Source organism: Drosophila suzukii, chromosome X, assembly GCF_043229965.1.
Source record: "Drosophila suzukii chromosome X, CBGP_Dsuzu_IsoJpt1.0, whole genome shotgun sequence".
Lineage (NCBI taxonomy): Eukaryota > Metazoa > Arthropoda > Insecta > Diptera > Drosophilidae > Drosophila > Drosophila suzukii.
Window position 1 is genome coordinate 380,341 of NC_092084.1, and position 22,027 is coordinate 402,367.

Here is a 22,027-nt window from a genome sequence, read left to right on the forward strand (position 1 = left end):
ATGGGTATATACACCTACCAACTGGTTACCCGGGATTGGAACCACGCCCTGGCCAACCAAGCTGACCGAAAACTAGGTTAGCGCTCAAGTACATGATTACACACAAAATAAGAAGATTTTTAATACATAAAGGCGTAAAGTTAAAGTACCGACTGAACTATATAAAAGTGTTAGATCGCTGAAAAGAATTTTAACTTTTAGTTAGAATATTTTACCGAAGTATTGAAAACCGCCCTTGAGTGATCATCAAAAGGAAGTTTCGTTACCAAACTCCAAAGCTTTTTTAAGTCTTGGAACTAATTCAATTAACTTAGCATTCAGGGGGGGGTATTGTTTATTCTATTTTGTGGGGTGTGCATGGCTTGTATTTTTGTGGGTGCGCCTGAAATCAGATACAATGCGAGCGGCTTACATATAAATGCACCCTGTTTGGCGGCAAATTGAGGACCGACCAGAGGTGAATGTCCTTTGGCAGGACTCAACGCATGCGCTGCTCCTGGGCAAAGAAGGACTCACCCACTGCCGCCCCATTTTCGCACTTTGCCACCCAAAACGTACAGGCCCACACCCTATAAACTTGTGTGCATCTTTGATATCACGATTGCTGGCTCTACTTCGTCCCGTGTCACACCTTTTTGGCCCATTAGCGTCTTTTGGTGCATAGATGTTGTGGCAAACCCCAGGAGAGTCCCCTTTTCGGGGAGTCAGTTCCGATGGCGATAATCTGATTACGCCGCTGGACAGAAGAGGACACCCGGTGAAGTTTTCTGTTAAAGAATAAGGGATAGACGGTCCCTGTTCATAAAATAGAATGCAAGTTTTCCTAATTCTCTAATTGCTTGAGGAAACATGAGCCGACGATGGAAATATTAACTTCACTGACAATTAATTTCAATTCACTTTGGTTTTCGTAAGGGCCTTTTTAAATCCTCTAAATTACTCTTAGGTTTTCAAAGCCAACTAAAAGTATATACATAGGAGGCCTTAAAGTATGTACAAAAAGAATCTTAGGGTAACAGAACATGGGTATAGAAATTAAATTTTTGAACATTTTTCAGTGTATTCGATGATTTATCGCCACTTCTTTCGTGTTTGATTTAATTATTCAATCTGTCGCATAGGCATTTTCATGAATTTCCCTACTTTAGCCACAAAACAAAAAACGGCAGAAGTACACTGACATAATTTTACCCGTGCATATGTATGTGTATGTAGTTATAGATATGGACCAGAGCATTACAAAATAAAATGAAATTTCAAATTAAGAAACTTAGAGAAACCGCTTTTTATTAATGACTTTATAAACTTAACGAATTGTGTGATAATAGAAATACACAATTTGTCAGTTCTTTTAAAGTAATGTACATTTCTAAAGTATATTTATTGTAATGTTTTATGGGTTCACCTTTGGGGACGCATAATAGTTTAAGAATTTTGTTCAGTGCACAACTTAAGCAACAACTGCGAATGCAAAGCAAAAAGCAACAACAAACGGTATTAGGACGGAAGCAACAGACGGCGAGCACCGTGAATATCGTAAAAGCTGCTGCCTCTGCCTCTGCCGACGTCGCTGCCCTCGGTGTGCCGTTGCTTTGATTCTGCCGTTGCTTTGCGTTGCAAGTTCGGAATTTCATTTCAAAGCGGACTGCGAGTGCTGGAAGACGTGTTTTGTCTCCCTCTTTTACTTTTTACTGACACTCACGTTGTTGCTGTCTCCCTTTGCTACGAACACTACCGGTGCCGAAAATAATGGAAAATAACAAATAAATAGTCCAGTAGCCAAAAGAACACCAGGCAGACAAGAGGTAATAGCAACACTCGGCAGTTAAGGCAAGAACCCCAAACAAAAACGAGTTAGTACTTTTTAATGACATTAACATTAACTAGTAATCGTTGCATCGGGTATTGCTATTGTTCTTGTTATTGTTGCTCTTGCCATCGCTTGCTTTCGAATCTATACATACTATTTGCTTTGTTTTTGTAAATGTGCAGTTTGGCAGTGCTAGAAAATAAAGGCCAGGAAAACTAACAAATAAAAACAGGAAATTACATTTTTGAGAGTGCGTCGTCCATTTTGTGAGCTGTGCGAGTGCCTGTGTGTGTGATCGAGTCCGTTTCCGGTGTAGTCCAACTTTGTCAACCGACTTTGTATTTGGCCAAAACGCAGGACAATAACATCCTTAAAGCTACTAAATAAATGCGAAACGTAGTTGAAAAACGCGCGTGCCACAGACTCCACGACATCCGCCCTCCCCCTCCTTTCGAACGGAAGCAAAACAACAAGACCAGGACAGCGCAAAAGCAAGGAGAATAAAACGAGAGGAAGCGACCAGAAAAAGAAACGCATATGATCTGAACGGAAGGATATATCCCCCAAAGTAAGTCAAGATCACCCCCTCAATCCAGGCCCAGTATAGTAACCACTTGCCTAAAAGTGTCTTAAATTTGTACATTGCTTTCTTACATTATTCTCCTATTCCTCAAATCTCCAAAAAAAACTGCGGTCCAAAAAATCAAATTTTACGCTGTCTACATGAATCCCTTTAAATTTTTCATTGGGTGTATGAAAACTTTTTTTTTTACTAACTAACGAGCTAATAAAAACAGAACTTCCTGTATATATGTATATGATATACATGTATATATATGTAGATATGTGATTTGGACTATACAGGTTCTGCCGTAACACTAAGCTCTTTGATCCCCTCTCCGCACTCGAAAGCAATCAAACTGCTGCCCTTCTCGGGTTACAGACACATTTCTTGGTCTTCCATTAGAAAGACATTGAAACAGCTTCGGTGTCGTGGGGATTTCCTTTTTCGGTTTTCGCTACCTTCGTCCAAGTAAACCCATAAAAGTGCTGGGCCAAATGGAAAATCTTAATTGCACAAGAGGCGCGGACAAGAGAAAAAACCGCACAAACATAAAACGAGCTTTAATAGGGCGGATCTGATCTGCCAGAAGAGGCAGAGTCAGTCCCCAGAATGGGGTTACAGTCACGGCAGTGCCAATTTCCCCGCCGATCACACTGTTTTGGAATAATGTCAGTCTCTTAATTTCTTACGTTACTTAAATTGGTAGATCCAGATTCGACTTTGTGCTAATCCAATACATTTTGTTAGTCCAATCCAGTTCAATTTTTATAAAAGATCAGTGCATTATTCAATTCAGCAGCTCATTATAACGTTGCATTTTATTTAAAATATAATTCCACCATCCATAGAAAAAAAAATTTATCATATAACCAATATTTTAGTTCTTAAATAATTTAAAAGTTTTTGTATTGAATCGAGTAATTGTTGGTGGAATTCAAGCTACTACTCATGAATCCTTAATTTTATTAAATCGATTTGATCGTGTGAATCACTGTGAGCGAGTGAAAGTGCTAAGCTCAGATGTGAATCATTGTCGGCATAATTTACTATGTTTCAGAATAAATTTGAAACAAAATTGCGTCTTTCTACTAGTATGATCAAATATAAAGATCAGCCCAGACTGTTGGCCATCGATTCTCATCGATTCAAAATCGGCGGTACTGTTCGGCAGCATGGAAAAGCACTTACGAGGGTTGAAACCGCGACACGCGATTTCTAACGGTGGTTAGTTGGCCAGTTGGTGGGTGGGTGGTTCTGCGAGTGGGTGGTGCCACCTCGACGACGATGGGTGGTGGGTTGCTCGGCTTTGGTGGCTAGTGGACGACTTGAAACACGGTGAGCAGGAACAAAACAAAAAGCAAAACGGAGTGCATATTCTGCATACGGTCGCGTACCGTGCGTCAGCATATATATTAACTAATGAGCCGATGACCTCGGGGGATGGACAACTGACGGACTGGGGCGTGGGCGAATCAGTGACGAAAGAGCAGGGCCACGCACCACCCTCCCATTTATCCACCCAGCCGGAAACCAACCCACTGGGAACAAGCAGATACAAAAAATAAATGAAATCCCGCTTTCAGAAATATGCATAACTACTCGCTATGTATTTAAACGTTTTTAACTCTATTTCGTTAGCATCTTTATTTCGCATAAAGGAACACTTTCTAAAAAGATAAAATGAACTAAAATACTTTGTCTTATTGTTGAAACTGGATCAGGCAGAATATCCAGGCCTAAAATTATATAATTCATTCGTAGTTCTTGGCACGAGTATTTTTCTGAGTGCCGTGGCTGACTGGCGACTGCAGACGGGTTTTGTTTATAAGGTCACCCTATTTTCACGTATTGCATCCATCTGCTGACAGTTCTAATGCTTATTTCCATAGCCATTTTCATGCCCATTTTCATTCCATTTCCCTTTCCATTTCCATTTCCATTTCGATTCCGATTCTTTATTTCTTTCTTTTCGGTATACAATTGCATATCCGGTCCTCCATGTGGGCGCCGTCTCTTGAACATCCACAGATCTGCATAGATCAACTTTTCCTCTCCGCAGTTTCTTTTTGTTTTCCCCTGGCGCCGATCCACCGAGCTTCTGTGTGGGTGGGTGAGGCCGCGAATGGGATGGTGCAGGGTGGAGCAGGGTGGTGCAAGCTGTCATTTGTGTGCAATCTGTCATCGGACACTTTCATAAACTCGCTACAATGATCTCCCAATCCAATTCCAGTGGCACAGTTTGTTTACAACGAAAACTAGACAGTTTGGCTCACTCGTATTTCCCGTTCGATGGCTGCAAGACCTCTTGGATCTTAAAAAGGGAAAACCTTGTTAACCGCTTGATTGGCAGGAGAAGAAACCCAAAGAAGAGGCACGAAAGTGATTTGGGTTTGGCGTCTTCAGTTACAAGTTTCAGTAATACATAAACTTTTAGTATAATTCAATATAATACAATGTGTAGAAAACGAGTTTAAATTGAAACACCCACCGATATCGATTCGCTGCTAATCGGGTCAAGTTAGCGATTCGATTCGATTGTTGGCAATAATGTTGGGCAGAGCCAAAATAAGAGAGCTCGCAATTAACAGCACTGGGTTAGTTTTTGCACCAGTTTCTCAGTTTTTCGCGAGTGTTAGCCATCAAATGTTAATGGTATTAGCCAAGATTTCAATTCGCGAGACTGTGTTGGTGGCTGCTTGATGTTCGCTGCGAGCCGAAAGCGAACATGCGACAATTCTAGCTTGCAAATGGCCATGGAAAAGCATGAAAAAACTACGGACCGGCAGAAAAAAAACAAACTACAAAGTGCTGACTAGAATGCTTTTTGCGACCGCCGCCTTTGCTTACGCTCTCCCTCACTGGATTTTTTTGCCAGGAAAAGGTAATGGTGATTCTTCAGATGAAGATTATCTTGATCTCCACCAAATGACAGTTGGATGGCAACGGTAGGAAGCCCTAGTAGTTTTTCATGGTGGCCCTTCGAGTTTTTTATAATTTTTGATGCCTTTATCATCAACATATGTTTATTTGGCTCGAAATTATTCAAAATCAAAAATTTCTCTTACTTATAGTAGTGTAGTACTTTATTTACTTTAATTTTGTACAAGTTTGAACTGAAAAACAAAATGTGTTCATATTCATCTCTTATATCTAATAATGCAAGTCGATTTTCATTGAATATTTGTTTACTTAATAATGCCAGTTTGTGAAATCCATTCCAAATTCCGGCCAAATATTTGCAATCATATTTTCAATCATATCCATAAAAACGTAATGCTCCCCAAGGGCTGGCTGACTTGGAATTAAAATAAAACGTATGCCCTCCTTCGAAGGCGAGAGCAACAAGTGGAAGCTCTAAGAGGAAATCTGGCACAATTTTTATGACTCTCCATCGCGGACATCTAATCCGATCAAATCCACGATGCTGATGCTGATACTGATGGATATGTGCCAAACATATCTTGCCAGATTGATGAGGGTAGCTGTTCGAGAGAACTAAATACAAAATTAATATTATGGATCCACATCTAGATTCAGATAAAAATTCAGAGTCACGAACAAAAGCCGCTGCATAGTTCGCTCCGACTATTTGCCACACTTTTCATTTGGCTGCCTGCCAGAATTCTGAAATAGTGCTGCTCGTAATGTTTTAAAAAAATCAAATACATTCTATGGATTTGAAAAAAATTATTGATTAAATTATTTAAGTGATTATTACTATGTAGTAGAAGATAGCAACAGCTGTGCTCAACATATTTATATGTACTTTACTTTGCGTTAAGGAATTTTGTTCTACTTTTGTAGTTACACCAGCCAAAATTTCACATCACTACATACCCGTATAGCCAAAAAAGGGGAATGAGTGGGTGGCAATCGCATGCTGTAGAATATTATTTCAAATTGTTTATTTTCTTTTCGCCAGTCTCGCTTTTCGTGCGTGTTAAAAATCCAAATCTGGGGTCGTATGGCCTTATAAACTTTCGATATAAACTCATAGATTTTCTTAAATATAAATAGGGCAAAAAACAGCGGAAGCGAAATGCTTTTATTTGGTTATGATGATGATTAAACTGTCCCCTCTCGCATTAAAAAAATTATCAAAAATACTAAGATGAATAACTTTTCTCATTCCAGACCGACCAAATTGCGCAACCAAAAGTCTTAAACCTTCAACTGCTGCTGCAAACCGTATGACTGATTTATCTCGTTGAGCAAGCCATAGCGATTACCTCCCTAAGAACTTTACACTAGCTTACAAAAAATACATACACCCCTGCTTTTACGGCCGGATATATATGAATGGCAAAGCAATAAATTCGATTATATAGGACTATATCGTAAAGCGCTTGAAGTGTTGCATTTCGAACTCTCGTAGATAGTATCTGCACTCAGTTAGTCGATCTAAGCAAATACATATTTATCTGATAGATAGGGGAGAGCAGAGGAGGGTCGGGAGCGAGAGAGCAGAGAGGAATGCAGCGGTGTCCCTACATTCATGAGATGCGCGAAAGATTACTGGACCAGCCACGGGAGACACCTCAACTGGAGAACATGGAGCGGGCCACTCTGCTCGACAACCGCCAATCGGCATCCGAATCCAACCAGGTCGGCACTGTGGTCAAGGTAGGGGCCTTCGATGTACTCGCTACAAGGATTTCCCCTTTCCAACTCATATGCAATATCTAACACCATCTAACCATGTCTAGTCGAAACACACAGTACACACAAGCCACTCTCAATAAACTCACTATTTTACAACATAATACTATCAGTGATTTTAAATCAACCAAATTCCATATTCCATATTCCAATTCCATACTGTATAGAACTGATAACAAAAGCTCCCAAAAATATTTCATTGTCTTTACTAGTTTATTTGTTTTTTAATAGATTGAATACAAAATTTGCTTTTTTATTCGTATTCAGTTATCCATTTTGGATATTTTTTTAGGTAAACAGGAAATACATTTTCTATTTTCAACACCGATATTTTTCTCATCGACGACGAACATTGAACATTATATCATTATTACAATTTTATCCATAAAATCACATGAACTTTTGTTAAAGAAGTTAATGTACATAGCTTGTATATTGCATATGAATATAACAACCTTAACTTCATTAAGCAGTGTGTGTGTTGGTGTGTGTGACAAATAAATAATTTATTTTTAAAGATTTTTCTCCTTAGCCATGAATTCGAAACGGATCCAAATGTTTAAACCAACCAAATCCTTGCACGAGTAACCGATTCGCCCTTCTTTATGTTCCTCGAATCGAAAATGATAACGAAAAGAGCAAAAGCAATTATGATTCATTTAATTTGCAATAAATTGGAATTGATTTTATCTAAACGGATACAAATATTTATTACCGTCTTATTTTCGAAACGCATGTGAATGGAGCAAGAAATATATTATTTTTCTCTAAGATTACGCCACAGAAATTATTTTAACTAAAAGAAATATAAATAATCCACATTGTTACTAACCATTACTGAATTAAATGGACTTAGGATTGGTAGACCAACTTGTCTACCAACTCTTGACTTCCGAGCTAATTAAATAACATAATTTTCAGAACGCTAACACTTTGAAATTTCTGTGGCAATCTCTTTAAATAACTTTCTGTATATACCAGTGGCGGATCCAGAATTTGGTTGTGGGGGGATATGCAAAAAATATGTTGAGTAGAAATCAAAAGTTTGGAATAAAATACATAGTACATATACTTTTAACCCGAGTGGCGGGGATCTATCCCCTATATCCCCCCCGTGGATCCGCGCATGGTATATTCCTTGTACATTTTGTATTATAAATATGAAATTCCAATTTATTGTCGTAAGCTCGAGACCCAGTTGGCACCGAGAACTAACCCCAATGTGTTATCGATCCACCAACAGCTGCAGGGCGATGGATATCACACAAGCCCTGCACACCAACGCACCCCACTAGTGCCTCACGATCTCGGCGAAGACTTTAACTTGGATTTTGACGACGACTTTCCGATCGACGCCCGACGACCGAAAAATGCCAAGTAAGTGTGTTCCATGGAAACACTACACTGTCCCGAACCGCAAAAGTACCAAACGCCATTTTTAAGCCAGCACCACTCTATGTGTCTCCACTGAATTTGTTTTTGTGTTTCGTGTCTCACCATTCTTTTCCTGCGTTACTATGCTTCCGTTTCACATTTCAAACGGCTAACAAAGTGCCAGCGAGATCTCGATTTCCTCATTCTTTTCCTTCTTTTTAACCTGTGAGACATTTTTATTAGATCTGCAGTAGAACCGTAAAGCCCCGAAATCCGTGATTCGTGTACAATTTAATCAGTTAGAACCCGTTACAGCGGCAAACATCCAGCGGTTCTGACGCGCCCACAGCAAAGGTCAGATTTGCTATAACTCATTTTTCAAAAACCGATACTATAATTAGTCTTAAAATTCTTACACATATATATTAAAGTAGAACCCAAGTCCTTTTCCTACTAACCTAGGAATGTTAGTTAGTTCTCTCTGGAACGTAGTTGATCTTTTCTATCTCCTGCATTTTGACATGGCTTCCTACAGCTGTAGTAACCAGAATTACTCTAACTATATATTATGGTATATTATTTTGTATCCTAGGGATAAAAATGTACAGAAGCTTTAGATCTCTTTGGCTTTCTGATAAATACGATTTTCGTCATTCATTTGAAATCATTAATATTTTTTGGAGTATAGCAAGGAAGTGTCATTTTATAAATTAGAATAAATGTAGAAAACATGATATATGGTTTCAGGTTTCTAGGAATTCCAAGACTTTTTCGCTGAGTGAAAAATCCCAAATTAAGTAGTACACATATCCGCTTTGGGAGTCGCATACACACAAGAGCCAAAGAGCCATCTTAGCCCGAATTTCATTCAGCCTTTTCTTTGTATCTGTATGGCTTTTGTATTTGTTGTACTATTTGCACTATTTGTTGGCATCCAGTGGATTATAATGTCAATGAACTGGACGCCAGGCACATTGCCTTACATTTCCGATGGTGTGGCAGGGTTTTTTATAGGAGTATTTTTCTTTTGCTCCTCTCCAAAATCGCTTACACAATGCTGCCAGTGGGTGGTGCTGGGGGGTTTGAAGTTGCAAACAAATTATGCAACTTGACAAACCGACAAAGCATTCCACTCGGCTGGCTGCGGCATGAACTGTCAGCGATGCATGCCAACGAGATCTGTTAGCGTCTTGTATCACATACACATATAGAAAATATATCAATTAGATATTCGCAGAATATATGATCGTACATTCAAAACAAAAGTGAGTGCGATCAAAAGGATATTATAGTATAGTGGTATTTCGATGTTTATTAAATCACTCTAAAAATAGTTCAACAAATCAACATCTCATTCGCATCTCCGATCCCATCACCTGGAAGACCCTTACACGGGAAACCCATAGAGCTATGTATGTCTTTGTCTCGGGACCCAAAGTGTCATTGTACGAATGACTTACATTCGTGAGTTTGTGCAATTTGTTAACAATGGGATGGCGGTGGCCCAATGGGCGCAAAGGAGAGCGGCGTTGAGTTGAGCAGACGGCGAAACTATCGATGCTTGGCATTTGGCCAGAGTTGTCAACCTCACTTGAGGACATGGTTCTCGACTTCCTCGAACTTCACAGAGAACAAAACTGGCGACACTTGTTGTTGAAGGCGAGCTTCTATACCTATATCACAGAATCCTATTTATATACGCTTCAGTTCCAGCCAAAATTTGGTGGGGGTGATTTTCCGCGGTGCATCATGCCAAAGTTTTCCTACTTCTAAAGTTTTTTATACTTGGCTCTCAATCCATTTGTAAAAAATGCCCATCATCTATTTGTGGCGCTGTCCCTGGCAAAAACATTGACACCCGATTAGGCACGAGGTTTTTTGTGGTAGGCTGAAGGATCTCCGTTCACCCCCGATACTTTGTTTTAAAAATAATAATTTAAACTCCGCACAAAGACCTCATCTGTTGTGAGGGGTGGCTAAATGTATAATTAGGCGAGCGGAAACAAGGCCAGTGCAACCCTTCTTTGATTTCCGAGGGCTGTGTGGTACAGGCCACAATAATTATGGACTCGCTCGGGGATTGATTTCAATTAAAAGGAACAACAAGTCAGGGATTTATTTAAGTTGGCATAATTATATATTATTACATATTATTGGTAAAAATCAAAACCATATTATTTCCACTTTTTCTTCATCAACATTATGTAAATTTTACTATGGGACTTATAGTCAGACCACTGTTTAGGGAGTCTCATCAATTTAAACTTGATTCAACATTAGGCAGCCTGAATTCCAAGGCCTTATTATCGCATTTTTCTACTCCCGGAGTTAGTGAGTGGCATTTGGGTCACACGTCTTCATCTGGCTGTGACCAGGGTGCGGCTGCCAGCGATTCAATAACCCCCGGTTTTCTTGCGCCCTTTCACCTTCCTCCTTTAACCCTCTGCTGCCCGTCTGTCCGCAACTTTCCAGCTTTTATGCCTTTCTATGCAACTACGACGCAGTTGGCGAGCTGCGTCGCAAATCCTTTAATTCCGTTTACACTGAAAGGAAAATAGATGCAATAGATACGTTTAGCAAAAATTTCAAAAATTGTTATCTTATTCAAGTGAAAAGACTCTGAAACGATATTCTATCATTCTTCCAATCAAATAAGAAGTTAGTTTAGTTAAAAATACTGTCCACTGATCTTCGCAGAGTTGCAAACATTGAAGATAAGATTGTTATGGAACAATTCTTTTCTCTGACTGTGTGCTCACATTTTTTAATACCGCCACTCTTCTGGTTGACTGCAACCCCTTGTCGCACTCTGCGCTCGACGTTCAATGGCTCGGGATTCGGCAGTTGGGAATTCGAAGGGATGGGGCGACTCTGTCGGCGAATGGGCAACCAAAACAGAATGCCGCAATGTTTTTGCGAACGGCAGCACAAAAGGCAGCAAGCGCTGGAGTTACGATAAACGGTAAAACAGGACGAACAAGGACGAGAGCGAAGCCGAACTTCGAACGCCGAAACAGAACGAACCAGACAGCATGACGACGGCGTCGGCTTTTACCGTAAAGCTCTGCTACAGCGCACAATGGGCCCTCGAGTGGGATTAATAGAAATTGCGTCTCAAAAAGGCTCTGATGAACTGAATAGAAGAGCTGATGAACGTACGACATGGATTAAAGAATGATTTTAATGACTTTTAAGGAATGGGGTATCTGTCGAAAAGTAGGTGTACTACAAGACACACAATAGTGAAGTATGCATTTTATTCAGTGTCCAAAAGATACAGCCCACTGTGCCGGTTCGCGGGGTGGTTGTGACGTTAGGTGGCTGTAACACGTCGCAGCCACACAATCGAACAACAAAGACATCACACGATAGTAGTAAAATTAGTAGAGGCTGGCCGAGCATCGTGGGTAATTGAGTTTGGTGCTGTTGCTTCTTGATGACTGACGGTTCTGTTGGATTCTGTTCTTCAATTCCCCATTTTTGATTCCATCTGACCGCCTCCTTTGGCTCGAAACCACCCACCTTTTGCTGATGGACTCTGCATATTGGCATACCCGCTGATTGGCATTTGGCATCCCCCCTTTTAACTCCTGGGTTCTCCGTAAGTGACCCATTTACATCGAATGTGCGGCTAACACAAAGAATCTCCGTGGCCTGATGGAAAACTCAATTAAAAGATACGTTTTTGGACAGCTCTGTAGTCCGGAATTTGACGGGGAAAACATAGCAAAATTAAAAGAAGGCTGTATAGATTGCTATGTATAAGAAACCACAACAATATTATTGAATCAGGGGATCAACATTAAAATTTAATTGGAACAAAGAACTGTTTAGCTATTTTGGAGCGCAATTAAGAATAACTACAACGTTAGTTAACATTTCAAGCGCGGCGGAAGCAGAGCCAGTTGATGCTACATGAATGACAGGCCTTTTCAGAGCCAGTACCCCGACAAGACTCACAATTTGAATATAACCCAGCAGAGCTAAGAGCAACAAGAGAAAAAATCGCACATCAAATCGCGCACCGAAATGTGTCCTACTTTCTGGCATACCCAAGCAAATTTTCCCCCTGCATGCCGAGAGCATCCTGCGAGTTAGTGTGAGAGAGATGAGGGACTACAGGCGAAAGAGACGGGAATAGGCGAGAAGGAGGAGAGAGCGTGAGAGATTCGGCGCAGATTGAGGGCGGCTGCTGGCTGAAAAGGATGCTGGATTTATCCTGCCAGGGCCCGATTCAGTTGTAGTTGGATAGTAAAGGGTCTTGGACGTGTCGAGCGAATCGTTCGCCAGGTAGCCTCCAAAGTCCTCCAAAAGCAAAAGTCCTCCACTCAGTTGGAAGTTTTCAACAAAATTTCTAAACTCCATACTGAAACTGTGACTACCATAGCATTTTTTTTAAGTTTCAACTCGAAAAGTGATTCTCTTAGTGTTCTGAAAAGATAAATTCGAAACTGTGAAACTATCTGTGAAATCAACGAAGGCACTCTAGTTTTTAACCAAGAAATTTTTTGGGTTCAATGAAGCAATTTGCAGTGGCGTTTATTTCATAATGCTAGTGATTTTCCGCTAACTACAGTTAATAGATTTGACCAGGCCTGAAAAAAATAACTTTAATGGCACCGGGCAATACACACAAGTTAAGCAGCTTATTATACACACAGCAATGGGAGACTGAGAGAGATGGGGAGATATTGGGAAAAGAAACAGCTCGATAGCCTCTTAAGAACCTGAGGACTCCCAATGTAGAGGGATAGTATATTCCACATAGGCCCGCTTCCAATGCATACACACCAGCACACCCAGAGTCTGTGGGCTCCACGGGATACACTTTCCCCTCCGAAATACGGAATGCCAAATAGGGCTTTCAACCCTCCAAATCCGCCGGAGAGAGAGGTCACTGGGTCGCTCCCATCCGGGATGCAGTCCGTTTCAAAAATTATAACCACGCCTCATTTGCCCATTTGTCAAATGCATTTCAAATGCGTTCCACAAGGCTCCCAACAGAAAGAGAGAGAGAGAGAGAGAGAGAGAGAGAGAGTCAGATACTGTATATAGGGATGCTCTCCAAGTCAAACAATAGTTGTTCTGTTGCATTCCAAAATAGAAAATAAACCCTGCAAATTGCTTCATTAGAGTTGTCAAGATACATAATTCAGAACTGTGAAGTGAAATTAAGGAAAGAGGAAAGAGAGATCCGCCGCGAAGGACCAAAAGATCCTATCGCCTATCAATAGAGTAATCGGAAAGGAGGTCGTCGAAAAAGCCATTACAACGGAGACCGAAACGGAAGCAGATACAATGGGCGGCGGTGAAGTGAAGGTCGCTACCGTCGACGTCGAAGGCGGGGACAACATGGCCACGCTGCCGGTGTCCCGCTCGCATACCGCCGGCAGCACCGACAGCGCCGAAAAGAACAACGCCGCCAACAAGGAGATGGAGCTCAAGAATGTCATGCCGCAGCCGCTGCAGAGGTTCGCAAATTTGGGGGAAGGCCCGGGGATACTTCTATCGCATTTTGGGGGGACTACGAGTCCCAACAGACAATCTTCAACCTGAGAACATGTATTGATAAGGGATGAACTGATAACCTGGATGTAAATCATGAAAAAAAATGACTTTTTGGAATCTAATAACTCTAGTCCTGGGTACACATCTCCAGTGTATTTAAACATAAGAAATATTTTATATCCTAAAGTACTTTTTGCCTTTAAAACATTTTCAAAGTTTCTCGAAATACTGTAAAGGGAGTAATTTTTAAAGTATTTACTTTAATATCAACTTGAATCCAAAACAAGTTAATGATTAAATGGGTAGCGTAAATAGTGCTGTCTGCAAGATACATTGCATCTGTTGAAACATTATCACAAATCTTCACCCTTCCTTAACGTATAAACACCCCAACTTTAAATGACTTGCATTGAGCGTTAATATCAAGGCCGTTCTCCAATTAGTAATTAGCGAATCCCTGTGTATAACAGATTCACCCAAAGCACATGAGCACACACACAGTACATAGATAGAAACGCTCGCACCCGCACACTTTGTACATAAGCAAGAAGTATATTGGATATATAAGCAAAAGTGCAATCTCATCTGTAAAGCGCCGTCTCCCTCTCTTATTAAGGACCCCCAAAAGATTTACGTTTTGGTTCTGCGCGCTTGCATTTTACCACCAGCCCCGCCCCCAACCGCCCCAGGCTTTGTAAAACCATCCATTAAAGATAACTTATAGTCTAACGAATTGGATATCAACACTTAATTTACACCCAATCTTATAGGGTTTGCTACACGTTCAAGCCAAATCCAAATAAGTTCAGTTTTATGCCAGCGAAAATAACGGTACAGGGCACATATGAAACCAATCCGATAACGGGACCCATCGAACTATGGTAATGTGACATGTGAAAACCATGACCTACCCCTACCCAAAGTCCAAAATACTCCGTCCGCTAAATTCCCCTGTTTCATACTCCTCACATCTTCAATGTGAACACACTGTAAGGATTACTTATTTGGGTTTCCAAACGATATTTGAATTTGAAACATGAATTCATTGAAAAACACTCATATTCCTCTAAAGGTTTATTGTAAATGCAGGCAAAATCAGCTTTGATATCATGCATAATTAAGGGAATTCTTTTTAAATACTCGCATTATACAATGCAAACGTAGGATTTGATCCAGCTCAGGGCTCATACACATGCAAATGGATGCTTAAATAGGGTGGAAAAAGAGGTGTGCATTAAAAGCAGCAACTAACTAGGTCACGAAATACTGAAAATACTGTACGAGCCACAGTGGGATGCATGCTTAGAAAATGTTCGGTTAATAGGAAAGTTTACTAGAATTTATAAATACTTAACATTTGTTGTAAGTTTAAATACCTAATTGGAGCCCATAAAAGTATGCAATAAAAGTTCGACCTACCAAAGCTACTTTTTTCAAGACTCTTATAAAGAGATGTCAAACATTTTAATATTAGTAATAATAAATAAATAGTTTATGAAATAGGGTCCGCAAAGTATTGAAAACTTAAATATATATTGATGCATAAAACAACTGATGTTAAAACTATTTCAGTGAGCTAGACGTTGCTCACTTTTTGAACACTATATTAATATCAGAGTCCCTGTGCACGTTCGTGGCTAATCAAACATCAAATAGGGGTTAATGCAGGGCGGTTATGTTCTTGAGTTGTCAAGTGTAAATGCACTTGGGTTTTAGTTGCTTGTGATGTGGTTCGCACACCCAAACACACAATAAGCTCTTGTCTCTGGGCAAGAACACAAGCACACACACACTAGAAACTAGAAAGACAGAATTAAAACTAACAGTGGAAAAGCGGAAAATTAGACCACTCTGGAAGGGGGACAGTGGGTCAACGCGCGGGAGTTAGGGCCAGATTTTTGGCCAGTTCTTGACACAGTTCCCGCACGAAATAACACAAACACCCACGCCACCCGTAAATACGCGCACCAAGAGTTTACTCTTCTGTACATAATTGAGTTAAAAGAAACCTGAGCACTCAGAGAGCTGACCTTTGTGCCCTCACTTTCGCAGGACATCCCTGTTCATCGTGACCAGTCTGGTGTACGCGATCCTCCTGATCGTCGTCTGCATCGCATACGTAATCAGCGATGTAACCACCCACCGACTGCCGGTTCTGTACTACGAGACGTTCTTCACATATCTGTACGGCGTCAGCATACTCTTCCTCCTCTACGTCTTCTGTTTCCTGCTGCAGGGTGAGTGGTATTTCAGCTTTTAAAATGTTTGCTTCGTTTGCCATATTTTTTGATGCATGGAGGCTGAAAGTCATTCCACTTTCCAAAGACATTATCCGACATCATTCCTTCCGATTTCTACAGAGAGCTCTTGCTGCAATGGCGGCAATGGTGGCAGCAAACCGAAACCCCAACCTAAGGAGAAGAAGTCGAAGAAAGCCAAAAATGCCGATCCGGCCGATTCGAAGGAAGCGAAGGGCTCAAAGGACTCTGGCAAGGCAGCCAAGGGCGCCGCATATCAGGTGGGTTCAATATAATTGACTGACACTGATTTACAAAAAAACAGTATTCCTTTTATCAAAATTCCCTAAAAAGTTTCCCTCGAAAACGATCTCGTGAAGATATATTGAACTAATTGGGAATATGTTCTGTTTCCCCTATACTATAAGCATACGATGGCCAAGTTTCTGGTTTGCTATGAACGTTACTTAAACTATTTCTAAGATCCCTGTTCGCTATGTACAACTATGTACAACATTGTATTTTTAATATACCCACTCCCTTATCATAAAGCAGGTCTTAATGTCAATATCTATATTGGCATCTAACCCTCACCTGGCATTTTCCATGACCTACTTGCCAATTAAGCAATTCACCCTGTCAAGCCTTGCTAATTAGGGGCCAAGACCTAAGGTCGCATCAATTAGTTTTTTCCGAGGGCTGTGAGATTTTCCCTACATGTATTATCTCTTGACCGCCCGATCTCTCCGTCCATTCAAATATAGGAAGCACCCGTGGACGCCGAGGTGGCCGTCACCCCGAAGAATGTGCGTAAGCGCAAGACTACCCACAGTGATCTGACGCACGGCAGCTTTTTCCTGCGCGTGGGAGCCATTGGTAAGTAAAGAGCCCCAACTTCAGAGTATATACCTACCAGAACTGACGCCATTCGACCCCTCTTATGCACAGCTTTTGGACTTGGCGCCATGATTTATATTGGCCTAGAGTTTGGATCGTTCTTCGAAATTCCCTTCGATTCGCCGTGCCATCATATCCTGATCGGCGTAAATCCACTGCTCCAGATGATTTTCACCTTCATGCAGATGTATTTTATATTCATGAATGCCCGGGTAAGTCGAAAGGTCAACAATCAGTGTCTAACTATGAACTAAAACTAAAACTAAAGAACACTGTAAGCGTATGACTACTACCTACTACTACTACTACCTACTGCTATTATCTACGGCTATTCTATACTCGTATGTTAAATGTAAAACCATCATAAGTACACGAAACCAACCCAGCTCCTCCTCAAGAACCCCAGCGAGGTTAGTTTCCCAAGTTTCCGTAGATCTCAAAGTTAGGTCGCGGCATTTAAAGTCAGGTCGCGGTTCCGGTTTCGTTTTTGGTTTCGGTTTCGGTTTATTTTCACCTTCATCGATCTCAATCCAAATCTCACCACGAGTGTTAAATTGGCGTGCTAATTGGCAGTTTTGAGTTAAGTTTTCATCCACCGGCATCTTTATCTGCATTCGCTGTTGCATCCATCGCTAATCACATCATCTGCCATATCACTCGCTTGCTTCTCTCAATCTCTCAAACGATCATTGGAAAAGCCACAGACAACAGACTACTTAAAATTATGTGCTAGGGGTGTCAATCTGATCTTATTTTGAAACATGATATGATCGATAATGAAGTCAAATTGACCCCTTGCGTTTAGTGTTGATCCTTTATTTTGTTCTTTTTCTGTGAATCACAGACCCACTGACACAGAGTTCAAATCCTCAGCACCACACGCATTTTGACCACCGAAACCACCCACCATAAGCCAGCTACAGCTCATTCAAACATCCATTCATCCAAACTATCCATCAATCAACCAATGCATATTCATTCTTTAAAACAAATTCCGAAATTTTGCTACGTAGTTATTTAATGAACCATTTTTGTGTACATAATCCCACAACTCCGCCCCATTCGCGCGATCGCAGACTAGGCCGCCATTTCAGGTACGATATGCAACTCATTTTCTACTCTATTCTACTGTACTCACTACCTCTAACTCTACCTGTACCTGTACATCTGCCTCCAACCAAATGCTCATTTTGATCACCCAACTGCATACCTATACCACCTATGTCTATTATGTGTATATATGTTACGATATGATAACCACAAGTCTAAACAAGTTACTATACATTTAAGGGTTCTCATCCGCGTGCGTTTGGTTTTTGTTTCGCCCCACTGCCACTGTATAGGGGTCTTTCAAGATTTTATTTTTTTAAATTATAACAAGTCCGATTTTTGAAGTATTCACTAAGAACGTTGATCTTGGGTTTAAAGTGCAGTAACGCAAATAATTGGAAATACAAAGCTGAGGCAGAGTCATAATATTGGGTCTTTTGAAAAATCCCTCTGCAGGGCCAGTGGCTTGCAGTTCCCGAACAGGAACTGAGTTTTGCCCGCAATCTAATCTCTATAAGTAATCAATGTAATCGACTTGACTGCCGTGAAACTCTCCGCCGTACTCAAGCGCCCGGCGCACCCCATTCTCTCTCTCTCTCTCTCTGTGTTTCCGTAACTCTCCCCCGGATTTGGGATTCCGCATCTCTAGCTGAACATCCACCGCTTCAAGGTGATCGCCCGCTTTGGCTTGATGCACGTAGTGGCCACCAACATCTGCGTGTGGATACGCACCCTGGTGAAGGAGTCCCTGCTTGAGATCACGATCTATCACCAGAAGCACGAGCCAGAGGCGGGAGCCTCCTCCATAGCCCACTCAATAAGGCAGCACGCCCTTCGCCACGCCGGAACCGTGCTGAGGACCCACGCGGGACCCAACAGCGAGTTCGAGGTCCTCGACGGCGAGGACCTCCTGCCCAAGGACGGATACAAGGGCGACAACGTGCTGTCCAAGCTGGTTCGCAATACCGTCAACGGTATTTCGAAGAGCCTGGGCATGGGTGGTGACCAGGTGGTCACCAGCAGCACCACCACGACCACGAGGGCCCCGTTCACCACTCCGAATTACCAATGGCACAGCACTACTATGGCCCGCAAGTTGAAGAAGTTTATCACCAGCGCCACCACCGCGGCCACCACGGCGGCGGGCAGCAGTAGCTCCACCAGCAGCACCACCATCTCACCGACCACCAGTAGCACCACCATTCCGCCGACCACCAGTAGCACCACCATCTCACCGAGTACCACCTTCAATCCATTTAGCACCACTGCCGCCCTGAATCTCGAGACCAGCGGCAGCGACTCGCCCTTTGGCGGCTTGCAGCGCGTTCTCTCCAGCGTCGCTCCGCCGAGCCTGGCGCCAGTCGATGGGTTCGGTTCCGCTGCCACGCCCACTCCCGTTTCCGGTCCCGGCTCCTTTGTGGATTCCTTCCTGACCAGCACCCTGAGCCCAGCCAGCAGCACCGAGGGCTCGGCCAGCATAATGAACAACCTGTTCGGCCAGGGCCCCATGGAGAACAGCTTCCAGACGTACACCGACCTAGGCCACGAGGAGGCCACCGGGCTGGTCAGCTTCGAGAACCTGGAGAGCCTGGACAACATATACCCGGCGGCGCTGTCCTCCAATATCGGCACACTCAACTCCACCGCCTGCGGACGCATCGACATCATGGGCACCATTGTCTACGACTCGGCGCCCTACCTGTATCCGTTCATCATCGAGTACTCGCTGATCGGGGCGGTGGTGTTGTATGTCATGTGGAAGCACATCGGCCGCTACCCAGGGCGCATGAACGACGAGGACCTGGAGCACCGGCTGGAGGTGATGCTCTCGCGGAGGGCGGTGGCCATGGCGCAGCAGGCGCGATCCGGACGCGTTGACTGCGTAGGCTCGTCGAAGGGCCTGTTCTTCGGGCTCCTGCTGCTGGTCGGGGCCCTCATCTGCCTGATACTCTTCTTCGTCTTGGTGCGCCATCAGCAGTTCTCGCTGTTGGCCATTTACCTCGCCGACGCCAGCCACTGCATTCTGATGGCCTTCGCCATTCTGGCAATAATAATTGGATTCATCAGGTTTGGACGGAGCATGATGGCCCTGGGAGCCGACTGCACAGGGAAAATAGAGCCTATTATATTTTAATTCCTTAATATCTTTGCTGTGCCATTTCCCTGAGCAGTCCCCATAATACTCAATAATCCGATCTAACCCATACTCATGTTTTCCCGTTTTCTCAAAAGGGTCAAGAACCTGAAGTTCCGCTGCGAGGAGCAGTCGAACCTGAACGACATACTGCTGCGCATCTCGGCCTTCGGCCTGTTCACCTACTCCGTGTTCAGCATCATCGCCGGCAGCCTGAAGGTCCTGGAGAGCGAGCCCAGCCTGCTGGTGACGACCACCGGGGGCGTGGCCGTCTTCCAGGTGATCCTGCAGCTGCTCTTCATCGCGGACGTGTCCCGCCGCCGCGTCCACCTGCCGGAGCACGATCGCAGCAAGCCGGGCCGCCAGATCGTCACCTTCCTCCTCATCTGCAACGTGGCCATGTTCGCCATCTACACATTCGAAGCTCAAAAAGTATTCGCCAATCCTGTAAGTAGATATGTACGTACGCGAGACTGAGTTAAGTAAGACGATTAACGTTCTCGTTCTCTACTCGTTATTCCTCAAATGGTCTTGTTCTTGTTTTTGTGTTTTTCTGCATGCTTTTGGGTTGGGGCTCCAAGTTGAGATATATTTTTGCTGTTGTTTTTAGATACTTAAACAAATAAAATTCTTTAAAACATGTTAGTCCCTAAACTATTTTAAAATATTTTAATTAAAATTATTATAGCATACTTTTTGTCGCTTTAAAAGCGGAAAACATTTTTAAATACGTATTTAAGGTCCAAGGTCTTACTCTCACCCGCATATACGGGGCTTTTTGAGGCATTTGGGGCGTACCTTAAGATCTTTATTTAAAAAAAGGGTTTTTGGGTCTGCGCATTGGCTTTAAATAATATCACGCATACGCACTGTTGCTTTTAATCATAAATGTATTTTAATATACTTGGTGTAGATTTAAACCAATCATTTCAATTTCAACTTCCCTTGCTTACAAGGTTTCAAACGAAATCATAAGTTGGCACGGTTAGAAATGACTATATTCTAACTGGGTACGTGTCGTATGCGTGATTTTTAATTTTCGAGTACATTTGTTGCACTCTAACATCGACCATGTCGATTTATACGATTATATTTTTGTGACACCCTAATGTATTTATACAAATTTAAATTATACTGTAAGTCATTGATAATGCCGAATCACTTGAGAAGTTTATTTATCACTGACCATGTTTTTCTGGTTATAAACAGCTTTTTGTCTTGCTGTGATGTCCCCTTGCATGTCGTTGATGTTTAGCCCTGGAAGCCCCCGTCTTGTTGACCCCTTTAACCATACCATACCTATACCCACAGGTTCAGCTGGAGTTTTACGGCTTCGTGCCCTGGTCGATCATCCAACGCATCACACTGCCCCTGTGCATCTTCCATCGGTTCCACAGCGCCGTGACACTCGCCGAGATCTGGAAGACCACCTACAAGGCACGCCTGGAGTAAGCCGATGTCCGAATCCCGATGTCTATATAGGCTATATAGGATGTGGGAGTATGAAAATGCACCAAACCAAAACATAGCGAGCCCAGAACGCAAATAGAAATCAAGTGAAGAGTTAGTTTCTAATTACTTATTAAACATATATGCGTACTACATATAATATACATATACATTAACGCAGATATGAGTATGATTTTTTTTTTTGAGAACCAAAGCGAAACGAAATGAGAAACGAAACGAACGAACCGATCGGACCAATCTGTGCGGTTAACGATTGCCAACCGATAACGATTTGCAAGTCGCTTGTTGATTTTCCCCTCTTTCCCTTTTTACTTTGTTAACGC

At 42.3% G+C, this 22,027-nt stretch overlaps 2 protein-coding genes across 19 annotated transcripts in view; one reads left to right on the forward strand and one right to left on the reverse strand.

Annotated features, from left to right (window-relative positions):
- The window catches only part of RpL35 (Ribosomal protein L35), a 187,574-nt gene that overhangs the window by 25,689 nt on the left and 139,858 nt on the right, over positions 1-22,027 (reverse strand). The gene's annotated exons all lie outside the window — the stretch shown is intronic.
- Positions 1,637-21,863, forward strand: OtopLa (Otopetrin-like a). Of its 17 annotated transcripts, XM_017081477.4 has the most exons (15): positions 1,637-1,805; positions 1,993-2,378; positions 6,510-6,563; positions 6,804-6,998; positions 8,278-8,411; positions 8,724-8,762; positions 14,687-14,797; positions 15,969-16,153; positions 16,277-16,434; positions 16,582-16,602; positions 16,918-17,029; positions 17,102-17,262; positions 18,750-20,167; positions 20,333-20,693; positions 21,546-21,863. In XM_017081477.4, the coding sequence occupies exons 4-15, from the start codon at positions 6,849-6,851 to the stop codon at positions 21,684-21,686; spliced, it is 2,991 nt and encodes a 996-aa protein (XP_016936966.3). In that variant the 5' UTR covers positions 1,637-1,805; positions 1,993-2,378; positions 6,510-6,563; positions 6,804-6,848; the 3' UTR covers positions 21,687-21,863. The 17 variants fall into 17 exon arrangements, with proteins under 17 accessions (XP_016936966.3, XP_016936972.3, XP_016936969.3 ...); XM_017081483.4 differs by having other exon boundaries at positions 6,510-6,980; XM_017081480.4 differs by lacking the exon at positions 1,993-2,378.